Source organism: Panulirus ornatus, chromosome 34 (genome assembly GCF_036320965.1).
Source record: "Panulirus ornatus isolate Po-2019 chromosome 34, ASM3632096v1, whole genome shotgun sequence".
Classification (NCBI taxonomy): Eukaryota; Metazoa; Arthropoda; class Malacostraca; order Decapoda; family Palinuridae; genus Panulirus; species Panulirus ornatus.
In genome coordinates, this window is record NC_092257.1 from 3,300,083 (window position 1) to 3,316,799 (window position 16,717).

The 16,717-nt window shown below is 39.0% G+C and overlaps 1 protein-coding gene across 3 annotated transcripts in view; it reads left to right on the forward strand.

Annotated features, from left to right (window-relative positions):
- Positions 1 to 976: 976 nt before the first annotated feature.
- LOC139759782 (uncharacterized) overlaps positions 977 to 16,717 on the forward strand; it is a 34,770-nt gene continuing 19,029 nt past the window's right edge. For all 3 annotated transcript variants that reach the window (XM_071682236.1, XM_071682235.1, XM_071682237.1), the window contains exons 1-6: positions 977 to 1,134; positions 2,441 to 2,629; positions 4,152 to 4,359; positions 9,992 to 10,163; positions 13,090 to 13,253; positions 13,371 to 13,534. In XM_071682236.1, coding sequence (XP_071538337.1) covers positions 1,052 to 1,134; positions 2,441 to 2,629; positions 4,152 to 4,359; positions 9,992 to 10,163; positions 13,090 to 13,253; positions 13,371 to 13,534 — 980 coding nt within the window. In that variant the 5' untranslated portion in view covers positions 977 to 1,051. The remainder of the gene's footprint in view (positions 1,135 to 2,440; positions 2,630 to 4,151; positions 4,360 to 9,991; positions 10,164 to 13,089; positions 13,254 to 13,370; positions 13,535 to 16,717) is intronic.

Consider the following 16,717-nt stretch of genomic DNA (forward strand, 5'->3'; position numbering starts at 1 on the left):
ATATTGGTATATCGAGCCTTTGAGGAGGTTTGATCTTACACCAAGCTGAGGGGTAGAGGACTACACCAAAAATGGATGTAAGAATCTTAAAGAAAGGTAAGGTAATCTTGGACAAGGTGCTTATTTACAGTTGGCTGACTTACACATACCCTCTGGGGTAGGTTTGAACATGACTCACAACTCTTACTTGTAGTTTTGAAGTCAATTAGTTTAATTCACCAGCTGCTGTATAATCAGATGTGTTTCTTCATTCATGAAATATAGAGGTTATTTAGTGTCAGAATTGTATTTGATCATACATTATGAAGGGGAATGTAGTTGAACTTAAGATTCGTATTCTTTTGCTTTCTTTTTGGCGTAGATCACTGTTCTTACAAGTTGGAAGGGGCCATTTTCGTAGTACACCAGATTAGATTAATTGATTATGCTTGCATTGAATTTTATAGAGTGTTTTAGATAGTTGGGAGTGGATATAGCAGCAAATGGAACCATGGAAGAGGAAGTGAGTTATGGTGGGGGAGGGAGCAAAGGTTCTGGGAGCGATGAAGAATGTTTATAAGGATAGAACGTTATCTCAGAGAGCAAAAATGGATATGTTTGATGGAATAGTAGTCCCAACGATATTATATTGTTGCGAGGCATGGGCTATAGATAGGGTTTTATGGAGGAGGGTGGATGTGTCTGCATCTTTTCTATATCATCAAGGATGCCTCCACTACTGTAATCCGAGTTTGATTGTTTTATCAATAAACAGCTCTGACTGATAGATTAGTGGTTTCAGTTTCTTCACTGTGCTGTATATGGTATTCTCATCTTATATTAAAAGATGTATTATATGAATATACCAATAATAATTTCGTTGTTGAATTATTCCAGGTTTTGAAGAAAAGGAGTTACTGGTAGTATTAATACACATAGAATTTTTGTTTGTTTTGTTACATTTCATCCAACTTATGTTTTAAGAAATATAGGAATCAATTGCTCTATCAGTTGTTTGGTTACTTATCTCACTTTGTTTCTCCAGATATTTCTTTGAAGACAGGTGATAAAGATGTTTCGTCTAACCTCATCCCAACTCACCCGCTCAGTGTCTGTGGCCTTATGCCAGGCTCAGTACCACATACCAGCCTCCAGGTGGGTTTTTATTTAGTTGGGTGCAAAGTTACCCAGTAGTAGCTGGTAGGCAGCCACCAACTAGGGAGGTATATTATCAATACTACCTGTACCTGGATATAGGAGGGTTAGTGACGGCTGTGTAGTAAGTCAGCACTTCTGTCACTGGTTGTCAAGTTGCACTTCTCTGACCAGGATAGCTATCTTTTCTTTCTGCCTCACCCACATGTGGACTTTTGGCATTTTGTCCACAAACATACAATCTCTCCTTGGCGCACATAACACTTGACAGCATTTAACTCACTCCGAACTCATACTTGAATGTCCTTAGTGATCAAGGCCATTGTGAGTACAAAACTTAACAGTCTATTCATTTGAAAAAAAGAGATGTCTTGTCTGCCAAAAATTGCATCCAGATATACACTTGGATATTTGTAGTTTCCAAATACCAGACTTAACAGCTACAGTACGTAATTTTGCAGGACTTTATGTAGTTAATTTTAGGATTAATTAGAAATATAGTTAGTTGCTAAGATCATTACAGTACAGGACTGTACAGTGAAGGTTAGACCATAAAAATTCAGGACAGATGAGTGAGTAATTACTTAGGGATAGAGATTTTAGTTGAAAATGTAAGGAAAATTATTTTTGATCATGTGCAATGGAGTCTTTTGCATGTGACTATGGAAATATGAGTAGACACATTAGTCCCATCTGATAAATCAGCTTAATGCATGTGCTGGACATGGGATGAGAGTATGTTTGAGCAAATAGATTAACTGTATGCATTTGATCCTTCACGCTTAAATAAGAATATAATTTATGTAAAAAGGAGCAGTATATGGGTGTAAAACTTCATTCTAACACTACCAATGATGTGTCTTGAATACATTGATACGATTTAAAATTCAGTTTATTTTGATTCATGTTCTAAATGTTTTGTTTATTACTGAAAGGCTCATTAATTGAATGTCCAGTTTGCTTAAAGCTACATTAACTCCAGTCTAGGCGATGCTGTTCTTACATGGATTGAAGATGATTTGCTATTTACTGCTCAGATTGCACACTGCAGCCCAGCCAATACTGAACTTTGTAATACCATATCAGTTCTTCAGAATCTGTTATCATCATTAGAAATGCTTGTAATGCTACTACAGAAAGTTTAGTTTACAAGAATGTCCAAGATATTTAGGGGCTTTTCATGTTTTGAGTTATACGAGAAATTAATTAATGAAAACTTCCAATAGGCATATATTTTGCTGCTGAATGGTCTTCCATGAGGAGGCCTTGTATACAATTACTGTACACATTCTAACTTTTTTCTCAGGTACGCAGATAGCCAAAGATGGCAGTCAACAGCAGCTGCAGCCACACCGAAAGTAAATTATGATGGTTCCTTAAGTAACAGAATATCTCCTCCAAACCTTCGAGCAGCGCAAAGTAATTATAGTTTCAACGTCAAGGCCATGACAGCACTACTTGATCATGATAATCATGAGATGAGGGCTAGATTTAGGTAGGTACACAAATATATGATGTATTTCCCAATATTTTGCCATATTTAGAAACTAGCCAAGTCTTCCATTGTGGTCTTTAAATTACCCAGTACAGAAAATGCTTGCTGGTTTTAAGCAAAATCTTGTGCTTTTAAGTGTTTATGCCCAGGAGTAATATATGTATTTTTGTAATTTTTTTCATAAGTAATGGTTTGTTTTCAGCATTTTTCGTTATTTCTAATTGGTACAAGAAAACTGATACACTTAATCATAGTAGAATTATGTGGACTGCAGAAAGGGATGGTTAGAGGTGATAGCAGAGTTGTTGATAAGGCAGCAGACATGTGATCCTACTCTAGTTAAGGGAGAGGTGGAGAAAGAGCCATCCCAGATATACCAACAGTTTTCCATACTGAGACAATTAAGAACATTGTACATATGGAACAGCTTCTCACAAAGAAAATAATTTTGTTACATTTGCAGAACCCACAGCTTTAGGGAAGCAGATTTTGTAATGTTCATCGTGTGAGATTACCAGGATGGATTAGAGGACATGGTTAAGCTTAGCAGGATGATGTTATTGCAAGATTGAACTGTTGTGTTTTGAAACTGAATAACAGGAAATAGTAAAATTTTTTATTGAAAATAGGGAAAACTACATTTTTGCTCTAAGGAGTTTTACTGCTTTGTCATTTTTAGATGCTGCACAGATTCGAATCAAGAGAAATATGTTTGTTTGGAATAAGAAAAAGAATGAATAATGGATTGAGGAGGGAAGGGAAAGCGAGATGAAGTTTTCTAGAGTAGAAGAATTGGCATAAGAATGAATAATATTAGAGCTTGAAGAAAGATCATTTATGGAGAGAAGAAAGAGGATAGATCATAGGATAGAACCTAAAGGAACACCACTGTTGACTTGATACAGAGAAGTCACTTTATCATTAACCACAATGAATCAACTGCAAAGGAAGCTGTAAGTAAAAGATTAGAGAGAAGGAGAAAAATCAAACAAAGAAAAAGTAATTTCAGAAAGCTAGGACTTGCCACACTGTGTCAAATGCATTGGAGAAGTTAATGGATATGACACATGATTCATCAAAAACCCCAGACAGAGGACCAAACTTGAGTCAAATAGAGGAGAAGATCGCCGGTAAACCATGCAGTGCAAAAACCATGTTAGTGCTCAGAAAGAAGGGAATGAGGTTTGAAGTCCATAAGAAAGTGAGTGCCAAGGAAAGATTGAGAGACTTGAGGGGTGGCAGAAGTGGGAGTGAAGGGGTGGTAGTTGGTAAAATTAGAACATTATTTCATCTGGGGGAAGCAAAACATAAACTTCTTGAACCAATATTTTTTCAGGAATCAGACATAGCTAAATTTTTCAATGTTTGTTTCCCTTATGATTACATTGTCAATTAAGTTTGTAATATATTTTGTAATATTTTTTAAGCTTTTTCTCCAGTGTCTTACCAAAGTGAACCGACAATTTGCAAAACCTGCTGAGGATGGACTGCTAATGATTGTCAAGGGATTGTTGTCTTTCAGAGAATTTATGAGCGACCCAGTAATGATCCCACGCTACAATATTTCCTTAGAGGAAGAACGTGATGTAGCTCTTGCACGACTACAGCGAATTTGTGATTCAGGATTCATCTCAGTACTAGACTTCCTTGACAATCCTCTTCGTATCTTTGCTGCTCATGAGTTAGCCGCAATTATAGATCCTGCAATGACAACCAAAATGACTGTGCAGGTAGTTTAATGCATTTGTGTTTGTTTTAGTAGAGTAGGTATGGTCATTTCTTATTCTGAAATCTTGCTGTTTGGATATGAATGCAGTAAGTGGTTTTAAAAGCAGTATAGAGATGCTTTGCTCAGCAGAAGAAATAGAAAAAAAAAAAAGTCATGTGGAGGCAGGAGTATAAAGAAATGAGAGTGTAGAATAAGTTCTCTAAAATAGCTGATCATAAGAGCAAAGGTTTCATATAATAAGATATAGGTACAATTCTTTCTGTCTGTGTATATCTCTGATGCCCATTCCATTTGGGAACTCTCTCAAGGTGGTGGGCAAGGTAAAGGAATGCATAACTCCAGTGTTGCCTTTAGCCTTTAGTGTCTCACCCTCAACAGGCAACTCTAGTGCAGTATTTTCAGAGGCTCCTCTTTAGTATTCCTACAGACTACTTCTACCTAATGTTCCAACCTACTGCTGCTACCTAATGTTCCTACTGACTGCTTGTACCTAATGTTTCTGCTTAATGCTCCTATCTTATTTTCCTTCGTACTACTTCTGTGGCAGATATAGGGTGTTTTGGTCAAGGTGGTGTGCAAAGTGAGAGGGTTAGGGAAAATGATTTGGTAAACAGAGAAGAGGTAGTAAAAGCTTTGCGGAAGATGAAAGCCGGCAAGGCAGCAGGTTTGGATGGTATTGCAGTGGAATTTATTAAAAAAGGGGGTGACTGTATTATTGACTGGTTGGTAAGGTTATCTAATGTATGTATGATTCATGGTGAGATGCCTGAGGATTGGCGGAATGCGTGCATAGTGCCATTGTACAAAGGCAAAGGGGATAAGAGTGAGTGCTCAAATTACAGAGGTATAAGTTTGTTGAGTATTCCTGGTAAATTATATGGGAGGGTATTGATTGAGAGGGTGAAGGCATGTACAGAGCATCAGATTGGGGAAGAGCAGTGTGGTTTCAGAAGTGGTAGAGGATGTGTGGATCAGGTGTTTGCTTTGAAGAATGTATGTGAGAAATACTTAGAAAAGCAAATGGATTTGTATGTAGCATTTATGGATCTGGAGAAGGCATATGATAAAGTTGATAGAGATGCTCTGTGGAAGGTATTAAGAATATATGGTGTGGGAGGCAAGTTGTTAGAAGCAGTGAAAAGTTTTTATCGAGGATGTAAGGCATGTGTACGTGTAGGAAGAGAGGAAAGTGATTGGTTCTCAGTGAATGTAGGTTTGCGGCAGGGGTGTGTGATGTCTCCATGGTTGTTTAATTTGTTTATGGATGGGGTTGTTAGGGAGGTAAATGCAAGAGTTTTGGAAAGAGGGGCAAGTATGAAGTCTGTTGGGGATGAGAGAGCTTGGGAAGTGAGTCAGTTGTTGTTCGCTGATGATACAGCGCTGGTGGCTGATTCATGTGAGAAACTGCAGAAGCTGGTGACTGAGTTTGGTAAAGTGTGTGAAAGAAGAAAGTTAAGAGTAAATGTGAATAAGAGCAAGGTTATTAGGTACAGTAGGGTTGAGGGTCAAGTCAATTGGGAGGTAAGTTTGAATGGAGAAAAACTGGAGGAAGTAAAGTGTTTTAGATATCTTGGAGTGGATCTGGCAGCGGATGGAACCATGGAAGCGGAAGTGGATCATAGGGTGGGGGAGGGGGCGAAAATCCTGGGAGCCTTGAAGAATGTGTGGAAGTCGAGAACATTATCTCGGAAAGCAAAAATGGCTATGTTTGAAGGAATAGTGGTTCCAACAATGTTGTATGGTTGCGAGGTGTGGGCTATGGATAGAGTTGTGCGCAGGAGGATGGATGTGCTGTAAATGAGATGTTTGAGGACAATGTGTGGTGTGAGGTGGTTTGATCGAGTAAGTAACGTAAGGGTAAGAGAGATGTGTGGAAATAAAAAGAGCGTGGTTGAGAGAGCCGAAGAGGGTGTTTTGAAATGGTTTGGACACATGGAGAGAATGAGTGAGGAAAAATTGACCAAGAGGATATATGTGTCGGAGGTGGAGGGAACGAGGAGAAGTGGGAGACCAAATTGGAGGTGGAAAGATGGGGTGAAAAAGATTTTGTGTGATCGGGGCCTGAACATGCAGGAGGGTGAAAGGCGGGCAAGGAATAGAGTGAATTGGATCGATGTGGTATACCGGGGTTGACGTCCTGTCAGTGGATTGAGTCAGGGCATGTGAAGCGTCTGGGGTAAACCATGGAAAGCTGTGTAGGTATGTATATTTGCGTGTGTGGACGTATGTATATACATATGTATGTGGGTGGGTTGGGCCATTTCTTTCGTCTGTTTCCTTGCGCTAGCTCGCAAACGCAGGAGACAGCGGCAAAAAAAAAAAAAAAAAAAACTACTTCTGTCTGTTGATCTTACCATTTTGCTAAAAGGCAGGGGCGAGTACATAGCAACCACCACAGGAAAATCTTGAGTTATGAAGAATGAGCCATGTGAGTAAATGTTACCCAGTGTTACGTGTGAAAAGGAGAAATTTTTATATTTGTGAAGAGAATTCCTGTAGTCAAAGTGGAGCTGAGGCAGAAAGAAAAAAACAGCTGCCTAAGTCAGAGTTATTGATTATACTAAGAACACTAAATGGGAAATGAAATATCATAAAGTGAAAAATCAACTGATTATGAGGTACCAAGAATGGATGAAAAGTTTAGGTGGCAGCTTAGAACTTATTTTGAGTGAAGTGTTGCAAAATGTGTTTTATGATATAAAAAGGAATAAGAGACAGAGATGTGACAGAGATTTGTAAATAGTACTTCAGTAAAAGTGAGATGTGATATTGCATATGCACTGCTGAACAGATCTAAAACTTGAATCTGAATCATTTTGGATAGCCTTGCTACATTTTTGTAGGCTCCTAATTTTAGATCATTCCTAATTATTATAAAAAAGTCTTCCTTAAACTCAGAGTAACAGGGTAGCAAATCAACCTTCCCCAGCCATGGTATATATGGAACCCATTTCTGCAAACTTAATTCCCACAAAGGTATATATATACCCTTGTATGATTGATCCACCCTGTTTAGATAGTTAATGATATAACAATGATAGATGGATAGGTATGTATTCCTATTCATATTTTCAGTTTGAAGTACAGTTAGTACTTTTGCCTTGGGATATGGGAGAAAAATACTACTTAGATATCTCCTAACAGAAGATATATATAAAAAAAGAAATATACATTTCTTTGATCATGAGATCTACTTTTACATAAGTTTTGATTTTGAAGTAGCTTCATTATGTATAATTTAAGTTAGGGGAATAAAGCATAAAATCAATATGTTGTTGGTAGCTTGTGCAATACTTGTAGGTGAGGTGAATGTTGAGGTTGTGCATTCAGTATGAATGTTGTAATAATGGATATTATGTAGTTTTAAAAACATCAACAAATACCAGAGAGCAAAGGAAAATAACTAGAGGACAGTGTAAAAGGCATTACATGAAGAAGATTTGATGAAAGAAGGTTCGGTATATTGTTCTGTACATTATCCTGATGAAGCACATATATTTGGAATAAGAGGTGCTGTTATATTTATGATATTTGAAATAGATTCTGGATGTGAAGATATAGTGACGAAATGGTATGCAAATAAGGATTAGGAAGGTAGGGAAACATATTGTATTCAGATAGAGTATTAAATGTAGAATTGTGTGATTGGTCTGCCTCTTCTTGAAAGTAGAGAAGAAGGTACAACATAAAAATGATGGATTGGTTCAGTAAGAGTGCTTAGGGGTAAAAATAGTTTAGATGACGCTGTTATTAGCAGCCACCCATGGTAGTACTATCATCCTGACTGAGGAGAGTTAAAGTGGTGTCCAGAACCATCTTACACCCTCTATGGTAGGCTTGTTGGTCTTACTTTCTGTCTCTTCTTCTTACAAGCATTATACACCTACTCAAACCTATTTTAATTTTTTCAAATAAGTTCACTTGTCATCTTCTATAAACACAATCATTTTTGAATATCATCATGACAAACACCAACACACCTTGATATATACCTTTGACATGGTGTGGCATTGGGGTCTCATCTACTTCGGTTTCCCTCCCTCATTTGCTCCCTCATATCTAGCTTCCTCTGTGACCGATTTATCTTCATGGTTGTTGTTGGATCAGCCTTTCCCCCTTTCTCCATCTGCAGTGGTGTCTCTCAAGGTTTTGTCCTGTCTCTCACACTTTTTCTCCTTTCTTCAACAATTTCCTTACCTCTACAAATAACCAAATTCACTCATATGATGGCAACTCAACACTGCATTCCTCCACATCCTTCACAACTTCCTTGATAAGTTCAGACTTGGGCTTGATATTTCAGTGGAGTATATGAAATCTTGTTTAGTTTAATACCTAGAAAACCCAGTTTTTGCCCCTCTCTATTGAAAATTCTTTAGAACTTTCCTCTCTCTTTCAGTGGGTCTATAGTTCCACCTCTTGACTCTGTAAACATGCGTGGTATTACTGTAACATCCACTCTGCTTAGGAAACCCCAGTTTATTGAAATAGCCAAGTCTGCTCCTAAGAAACTGGGAGTTTTGTGTAGATGTTGAAATTCTTATTTTCTGGACCATTGCTCTGTTTATACAAAGGATTGATCCATCCTTGTATGAAGTACTGCTTTCACATCTACGATGGTTCTAGCTCTGCAACCTTTCTTGATAGAGTTGAATCAAAAGCACTCCAGCTTATAAAGTCTCCCAAACTAACTTCAAAACTTAACCTGCTTGCTCGAAGCTGAAATGTTAGTTCACTTTCCCTCTTCTCTATGTATTACTTAGGGTTTTGCTCTTGAGACCTGACTGCTTATGTGCCCCACCTCTGGTTAGACTAAGCAATATTCGGTAAGCTACTATGTCATGATTACTGTGTAGCTGATGGCAACTCAAGGGAAGGCTGTTTTGATGACTGGATTTTTCCCTATACCTTGAAGCTTTGGAACTCTCTACCCCCCATTTCTTTCCCAGTTACTGACCTGGAACATTTTAAAAGACAGGTTTTCCACTTTCTCCAAAATTCGTAAATGTTTTCCCATGTTTCTTGTTTTTCCCTGTCATTAATCTCTTTATCTTTCAATTGATGTGGACTTTTTCCATGACTGGAACCTTGAATTTAGAAAAAATATGGACCGTTTATAGTGGAAATGTATCACATTTGAGAGATGGAGATATGAAAGGAGACATTGATCTCTCTTGACAGATTATCATTGTGTCAACTGGGAAAATAAGGATTGTTCAGTCTGGTGTGGAAGTCTTTGTTCACTTTAGCATGCTGAATATCATTCAAGGAACTGAGAGGGTGTATGCATTAATGGGAAATTAAGTGAAAAATGAATTAGAAATAGACATGTAAATGTTTGATAGATAAATAGGTAAATGCATGAGAGGCTATTATATGAAGAGAATAAGTAAGAGTGTTTGAGGATGACAATTGAGAATTGATTCAGGGGTGGACTAAAGGTAAAGCAGAAGGACAGAATTAGATAAACATGAGTGAGGGGGTGTCATTATGGATGTGTTTGTTGTCTGTAGTTAGTGGTTTGCATACACAGCTTTGTTATGTCTGCTGGGAAGAAATTAGTTGTAGATGAATTAGAAATGGCTTTCCATATTTTTTAGATCAGATTGTATTAACTTATTGATTTATTTCAGTTCAATTTGTTTGGAGGCACAGTTTTGAAACTGGGCACGGAACGGCACCATGAAAAGCTTCTTGCTGGAATTGATAACTTAAAAGATATTGGATGTTTTGGCCTCACTGAGCTGGGTTACGGTAACAATGCTGTGGAGATGGAGACAACTGCTGTGTATGATAAGGAGACTGGTAAGAAAGAAAGTGAATAGATTTGTGTTAATTTTGTCTTCCAGAACACAGGATATGGAGCTTTAAAGTCATGTATGAATTAGCTCAAAGAATTACACATATTTTTTCATATATGATGGAACTATGGAAGCCAAAGTGAATCATAGGGTGGGGGAGGGGGTGAAAATTCTAGGAGCCTTGAAGAATGTGTGGAAGTCGAGAACATTATCTCGGGAAAGCAAAAATGGGTATGTTTGAAGGAATAGTGGTTCCAACAATGATGTATGGTTGTGAGGCGTGGGCTATGGATAGAGTTGTGCACAGGAGGGTGGATGTGCTGGAAATGAGATGTTTGAGGACAATATGTGGTGTGAGGTGGTTTGATTGAGTAAGTACTAATAGGGTAAGAGAGATGTGTGGTAATAAAAAGAGTGTGGTTGAGAGAGCAGAAGAGGGTGTTTTAGAATGGTTTGGTCACATGGAGAGAGTCAGTGAGGAAAGATTTACAAAGAGGATATATGTGTCAGGTGGAGGGAATGAGGAGAAGTGGGAGACCAAATTGGAGGTGGAAAGATGGAGTGAAAAAGATTTTGAGTGATCGGGGCCTGAACATGCAGGAGGGTGAAAGGCGTGCAAGGAATAGAGTGAATTGGAACGATGTGGTATACCGTGGCCGACTGGCTGTCAATGGATTGAACCAGGGCATGTGAAGCGTCTGGGGTAAACCATGGAAAGTTCTGTGGAGCCTGGATGTGGAAAGGGAGCTGTGGTTTCGGTGCATTATTACATGACAGATAGAGACTGAGTGTGAACGAATGGGGCCTTTGCTGTCTTTTCCTAGCGCTACCTTGCACACATGAAGGGGGAGGGGATTGTTATTTCATGTGTGGCAAGGTGGCGATGGGAATGAATAAAGGCAGACAGTATGAATTATGTACATGTATATACACATACATGTGTATGTGGGTGGGATGGGCCATTCTTTCGTCTGTTTCCTTGCGCTGCCTCGCTAACGCAGGAGACAGCAACAAAGCAAAATAAATAAATAAATGATAAATGATATCTAGTGAGACAGTTTCTTGATTTTAATTTTTTCATACTTGTTCATTGTTTCTTGCTGTTGTGACTTAGCATTAGGAACAAAAAACTGATCTGTAATGTTAAATTATGTGATAGAAAAATGTTTTCTGATTTTTTTCATATCTTGAATCCTATGTAATATGTAACTTTGAAGGTATTTTCCTTTTAACACAGAATTATTAGATCATTCCTAGGTTATAAAACAGGGTCTCACGTACCTCCTCTGCCACAACATTATCTATGAACGATCCTGCCAGGATAATTTTGGCTCTTTAAAGTTGCCCGTACATTATTGTATAGATAGAATGAAGGAACTATGTCTGAAGGAGTGTTAAATATTCCAGATATAATAGCACTGTAGGTGTGGTAGTTTTAAGCAAATGATTTTGTGATATGTAGGTGTTTTGTCAAGCAGAATCAGCATTATCAAATACCTCATGTTTTATCCATTTATCATAATTCAGTATGATTGATATCATCTTCCCTGTCTATCTTTCTGTATCCCTGATGTCTGTTCCATTTGGGAACTCCATTAAGGGGATGGCCATGGCAAAAGAGTCTTCAGAACCTTTGAACTCCAGTGCCACTTCTTATCCTTGAATGCTTCACCCTTGACAGTCCACTGGCATAGGGCAACTGTAGTGCAGTGGTTTGTTTCCTAGCTAATTTTCCTACCTACTACCTCTACCTTATATGTCTACCTAAAGTTCCTTCCTTATGTTCCAACCTACTACTTCTACCTAATGCTCCCAGCTAGTGCATCTACCTCTACTTGCTACCTGCTGCTACCTAATGCTCCTGTCTAATGTTCCTGTCTACTACTTCTATCTACTGCCCCTGCTATTTTGCCAAAAGGCATGGCGAGCACATAGCGCAAACCTCAGGAAGATCTAGAATTGCAAAGAATGACTTGTGTAAGTTAAGTGTTGTCAAGTGTTGTGTTTGGCGAGAAGAGACTATATGTTTATGAACAGAATGCCAGCAGTCCACATGTGGGTGACAACTACTGAAGTGGTAGCTCACTATGCAGCTGTCACTAACCCTCTGTCATTTGCATGACTCAACAGTTGATCCATTAATGCAAAAGCTCTCACATCTAGGATGGTTTTAACTGCATCTTACTTGACACAGATGAAAGCCATACAACTTTTGAACTCCCCAGGCTAACTTCAGATTGTGACCTCCCTGTCCTACTTCATGATGTTAGTTCACTTTCCCTTTTCTCTAGGTATTATTTTGGTTTTTGGTCCCAAGAGCTGGCTGCTTGTGTGCCTTCACCACCAGCTAGACTACACAATACTCAGCAAGCTGCTGTGTCACACGATTACTGTGTGGCTGTTGGCATCTCAGGGGTGGGCCATTATGATAACTGTTTCTTTCCTGACACCTTGAAGCTCTGGAACTTTCTATCCTCTTATGTGTTTCCCAATAGTTATGACGTGGTACGTTTTAAAAGACATGTTTTGTACTTCCTCCAAACTTTATAGATATGTTCCTTTAGCTCTTCTTTTTCCCTTCCATTAACCTCTCTGTATTTCAATTATGTCCCTGCTTTGATGTGAACTTTTGTCCTTGACTGAAGCCCCCACATAAAAGAATGTAAAGTGGCTAAGTCTCTATAGGTGCTCAAAACTTAGTTACCTTTCACATCCAGGGCACTTTAGATGCTCAAAACTAAGTTGCTTCTGACACCTTTATGGATGCTCCTCTACACTTGTAAAAGAAAAGTTTGAGACATTAGCAGCAAGTATGTACTTGTACCTTTTATTCTTACCTACAGTACATCAGCTGATGAATCTTAATCGTTTATTTGAATTTCACATGTACAATTATTATGGCATTTTCACATAGTATCCTTTTTTTCCAGAGGAATTTATTGTGAATACACCCCATACTCTGGCCCAGAAGTATTGGATCACAAATGGAGCAGTTCATGCCAAACATATTATTGTGTTTGCACAGTTGATTGTTGATGGCACAAACCATGGCATCCATGGCATTCTAGTTCGCATACGTGATGACAAGTTGAAGGTCTGTAATACAGTACTGTACTTTTTTATATTCAGTTGGATAGTCATTGCTTAGCATTACTACACATATAGCTTCAGTCAGACTGAAAGTATGAGCAATGAATTATCTTTGTTATAGGTAATGCCAAATGTTCGTGTAGAAGACATGGGATACAAGATGGGCTTGAATGGAGTAGACAACGCTAAACTGGTCTTTGACAATGTAAGAGTCCCTCGAGAGAATCTGCTCAACAGATTTAGTGATGTGTCTGCACAAGGAGAGTTTACTTCTGGTATTAAGAGGTATGAAACTCTGACTTATCTTTGTCATGCACTTGTTTTTGGTCTCCTCTATACAGTACCATTTTTGATACTTGTTCATATGTAATTTTAGTTTATTAATCGCCTTTCATTTCTGTTGTATTTTATCAACAATTTTTATCTGTGTATCAACATCTACTCCAAGTAGCATGGTTATATTTTTTATAGAGAATTGTGTGGCTAAGAAACTTCAGATTCTTCAGGTCTTGCCTTGTCCTGGCAAATTCCAGTGGATGAGATTATCAAAATATCAGTAGAATTTTTTTTTTTTTTTTTTTTTTTTTTTTGCTTTGTCGCTGTCTCCCGCGTTTGCGAGGTAGCGCAAGGAAACAGACGAAAGAAATGGCCCAACCCACCCCCATACACATGCCTTGATTCAATCCACTGACAGCACGTCAACCCCGGTATACCACATCGCTCCAATTCACTCTATTCTTTGCCCTCCTTTCACCCTCCTGCATGTTCAGGCCCCGATCACACAAAATCTTTTTCACTCCATCTTTCCACCTCCAATTTGGTCTCCCTCTTCTCCTCGTTCCCTCCACCTCCGACACATATATCCTCTTGGTCAATGTTTCCTCACTCATTCTCTCCATGTGACCAAACCATTTCAAAACACCCTCTTCTGCTCTCTCAACCACGCTCTTTTTATTTCCACACATCTCTCTTACCCTTACGTTACTTACTCGATCAAACCACCTCACACCACACATTGTCCTCAAACATCTCATTTCCAGCACATCCATCCTCCTGCACACAACTCTATCCATAGTCCACGCCTCGCAACCATACAACATTGTTGGAACCACTATTCCTTCAAACATACCCATTTTTGCTTTCCGAGATAATGTTCTCGACTTCCACACATTCTTCAAGGCTCCCAGAATTTTCGCCCCCTCCCCCACCCTATGATCCACTTCCGCTTCCATGGTTCCATCCGCTGCCAGATCCACTCCCAGATATCTAAAACACTTCACTTCCTCCAGTTTTTCTCCATTCAAACTCACCTCCCAATTGAATTGACCTTCAACCCTACTGTACCTAATAACCTTGCTCTTATTCACATTTACTCGTAACTTTCTTCTTTCACACACTTTACCAAACTCAGTCACCAGCTTCTGCAGTTTCTCACATGAATCAGCCACCAGCGCTGTATCATCAGCGAACAACAACTGACTCACTTCCCAAGCTCTCTCATCCCCAACAGACTTCATACTTGCCCCTCTTTCCAAAACTCTTGCATTCACCTCCCTAACAACCCCATCCATAAACAAATTAAACAACCATGGAGACATCACACACCCCTGCCGCAAACCTACATTCACTGAGAACCAATCACTTTCCTCTCTTCCTACACGTACACATGCCTTACATCCTTGATAAAAACTTTTCACTGCTTCTAGCAACTTGCCTCCCACACCATATATTCTTAATACCTTCCACAGAGCATCTCTATCAACTCTATCATATGCCTTCTCCAGATCCATAAATGCTACATACAAATCCATTTGCTTTTCTAAGTATTTCTCACATACATTCTTCAAAGCAAACACCTGATCCACACATCCTCTACCACTTCTGAAACCACACTGCTCTTCCCCAATCTGATGCTCTGTACATGCCTTCACCCTCTCAATCAATACCCTCCCATATAATTTGCCAGGAATACTCAACAAACTTATACCTCTGTAATTTGAGCACTCACTCTTATCCCCTTTGCCTTTGTACAATGGCACTATGCACGCATTCTGCCAATCCTCAGGCACCTCACCATGAGTCATACATACATTAAATAACCTTACCAACCAGTCAACAATACAGTCACCCCCTTTTTTAATAAATTCCACTGCAATACCATCCAAACCTGCTGCCTTGCCGGCTTTCATCTTCCGCAAAGCTTTTACTACCTCTTCTCTGTTTACCAACTCATTTTCCCTAACCCTCGCACTTTGCACACCACCTCGACCAAAACACCTTATATCTGCCACTCTATCATCAAACACATTCAACAAACCTTCAAAATACTCACTCCATCTCCTTCTCACATCACCACTACTTGTTATCACCTCCCCATTTGCGCCCTTCACTGAAGTTCCCATTTGCTCCCTTGTCTTACGCACTTTATTTACCTCCTTCCAGAACATCTTTTTATTCTCCCTAAAATTTAATGATACACTCTCACCCCAACTCTCATTTGCCCTTTTTTTCACCTCTTGCACCTTTCTCTTGACCTCCTGTCTCTTTTATACGTCTCCCACTCAATTTCATTTTTTCCCTGCAAAAATCGTCCAAATGCCTCTCTCTTCTCTTTCACTAATACTCTTACTTCTTCATCCCACCACTCACTACCCTTTCTAATCAACCCACCTCCCACTCTTCTCATGCCACAAGCATCTTTTGCGCAATCCATCACTGATTCCCTAAATACATCCCATTCCTCCCCCACTCCCCTTACTTCCATTGTTCTCACCTTTTTCCATTCTGTACTCAGTCTCTCCTGGTACTTCCTCACACAAGTCTCCTTCCCAAGCTCACTTACTCTCACCACCCTCTTCACCCCAACATTCACTCTTCTTTTCTGAAAACCCATACAAATCTTCACCTTAGCCTCCACAAGATAATGATCAGACATCCCTCCAGTTGCACCTCTCAGCACATTAACATCCAAAAGTCTCTCTTTCGCGCGCCTGTCAATTAACACGTAATCCAATAAAGCTCTCTGGCCATCTCTCCTACTTACATAAGTATACTTATGTATATCTCGCTTTTTAAACCAAGTATTCCCAATCATCAGTCCTTTTTCAGCACATATTCTTTCATTAAAGCAGAACATCAACCATACATTTTAGAGCAAACTCCTTGATCTGATTTGATATTATAGTCACTCTGAAGGTTATGTGAGCACAATTTCTTCACTGTCTTGGTTATAGACAACAGCTCTCATTTGATCCTTATCCATATGGGTCATTAATTCTCCTGGTAGGTTGTCTCTATATTTCAAAAAATACTTTTTAGAGATATATTTTTATGGTATTGCATTTTTTTCACTTAATTGCATGTCCTGGCTTAATGAGGTAGAGTTGATAACAATGTGCACATCTTTTGGCTGTTGGATATAATGTATTGAAACCATTGGCTAATATACACTGCCACTCCATGGTTACC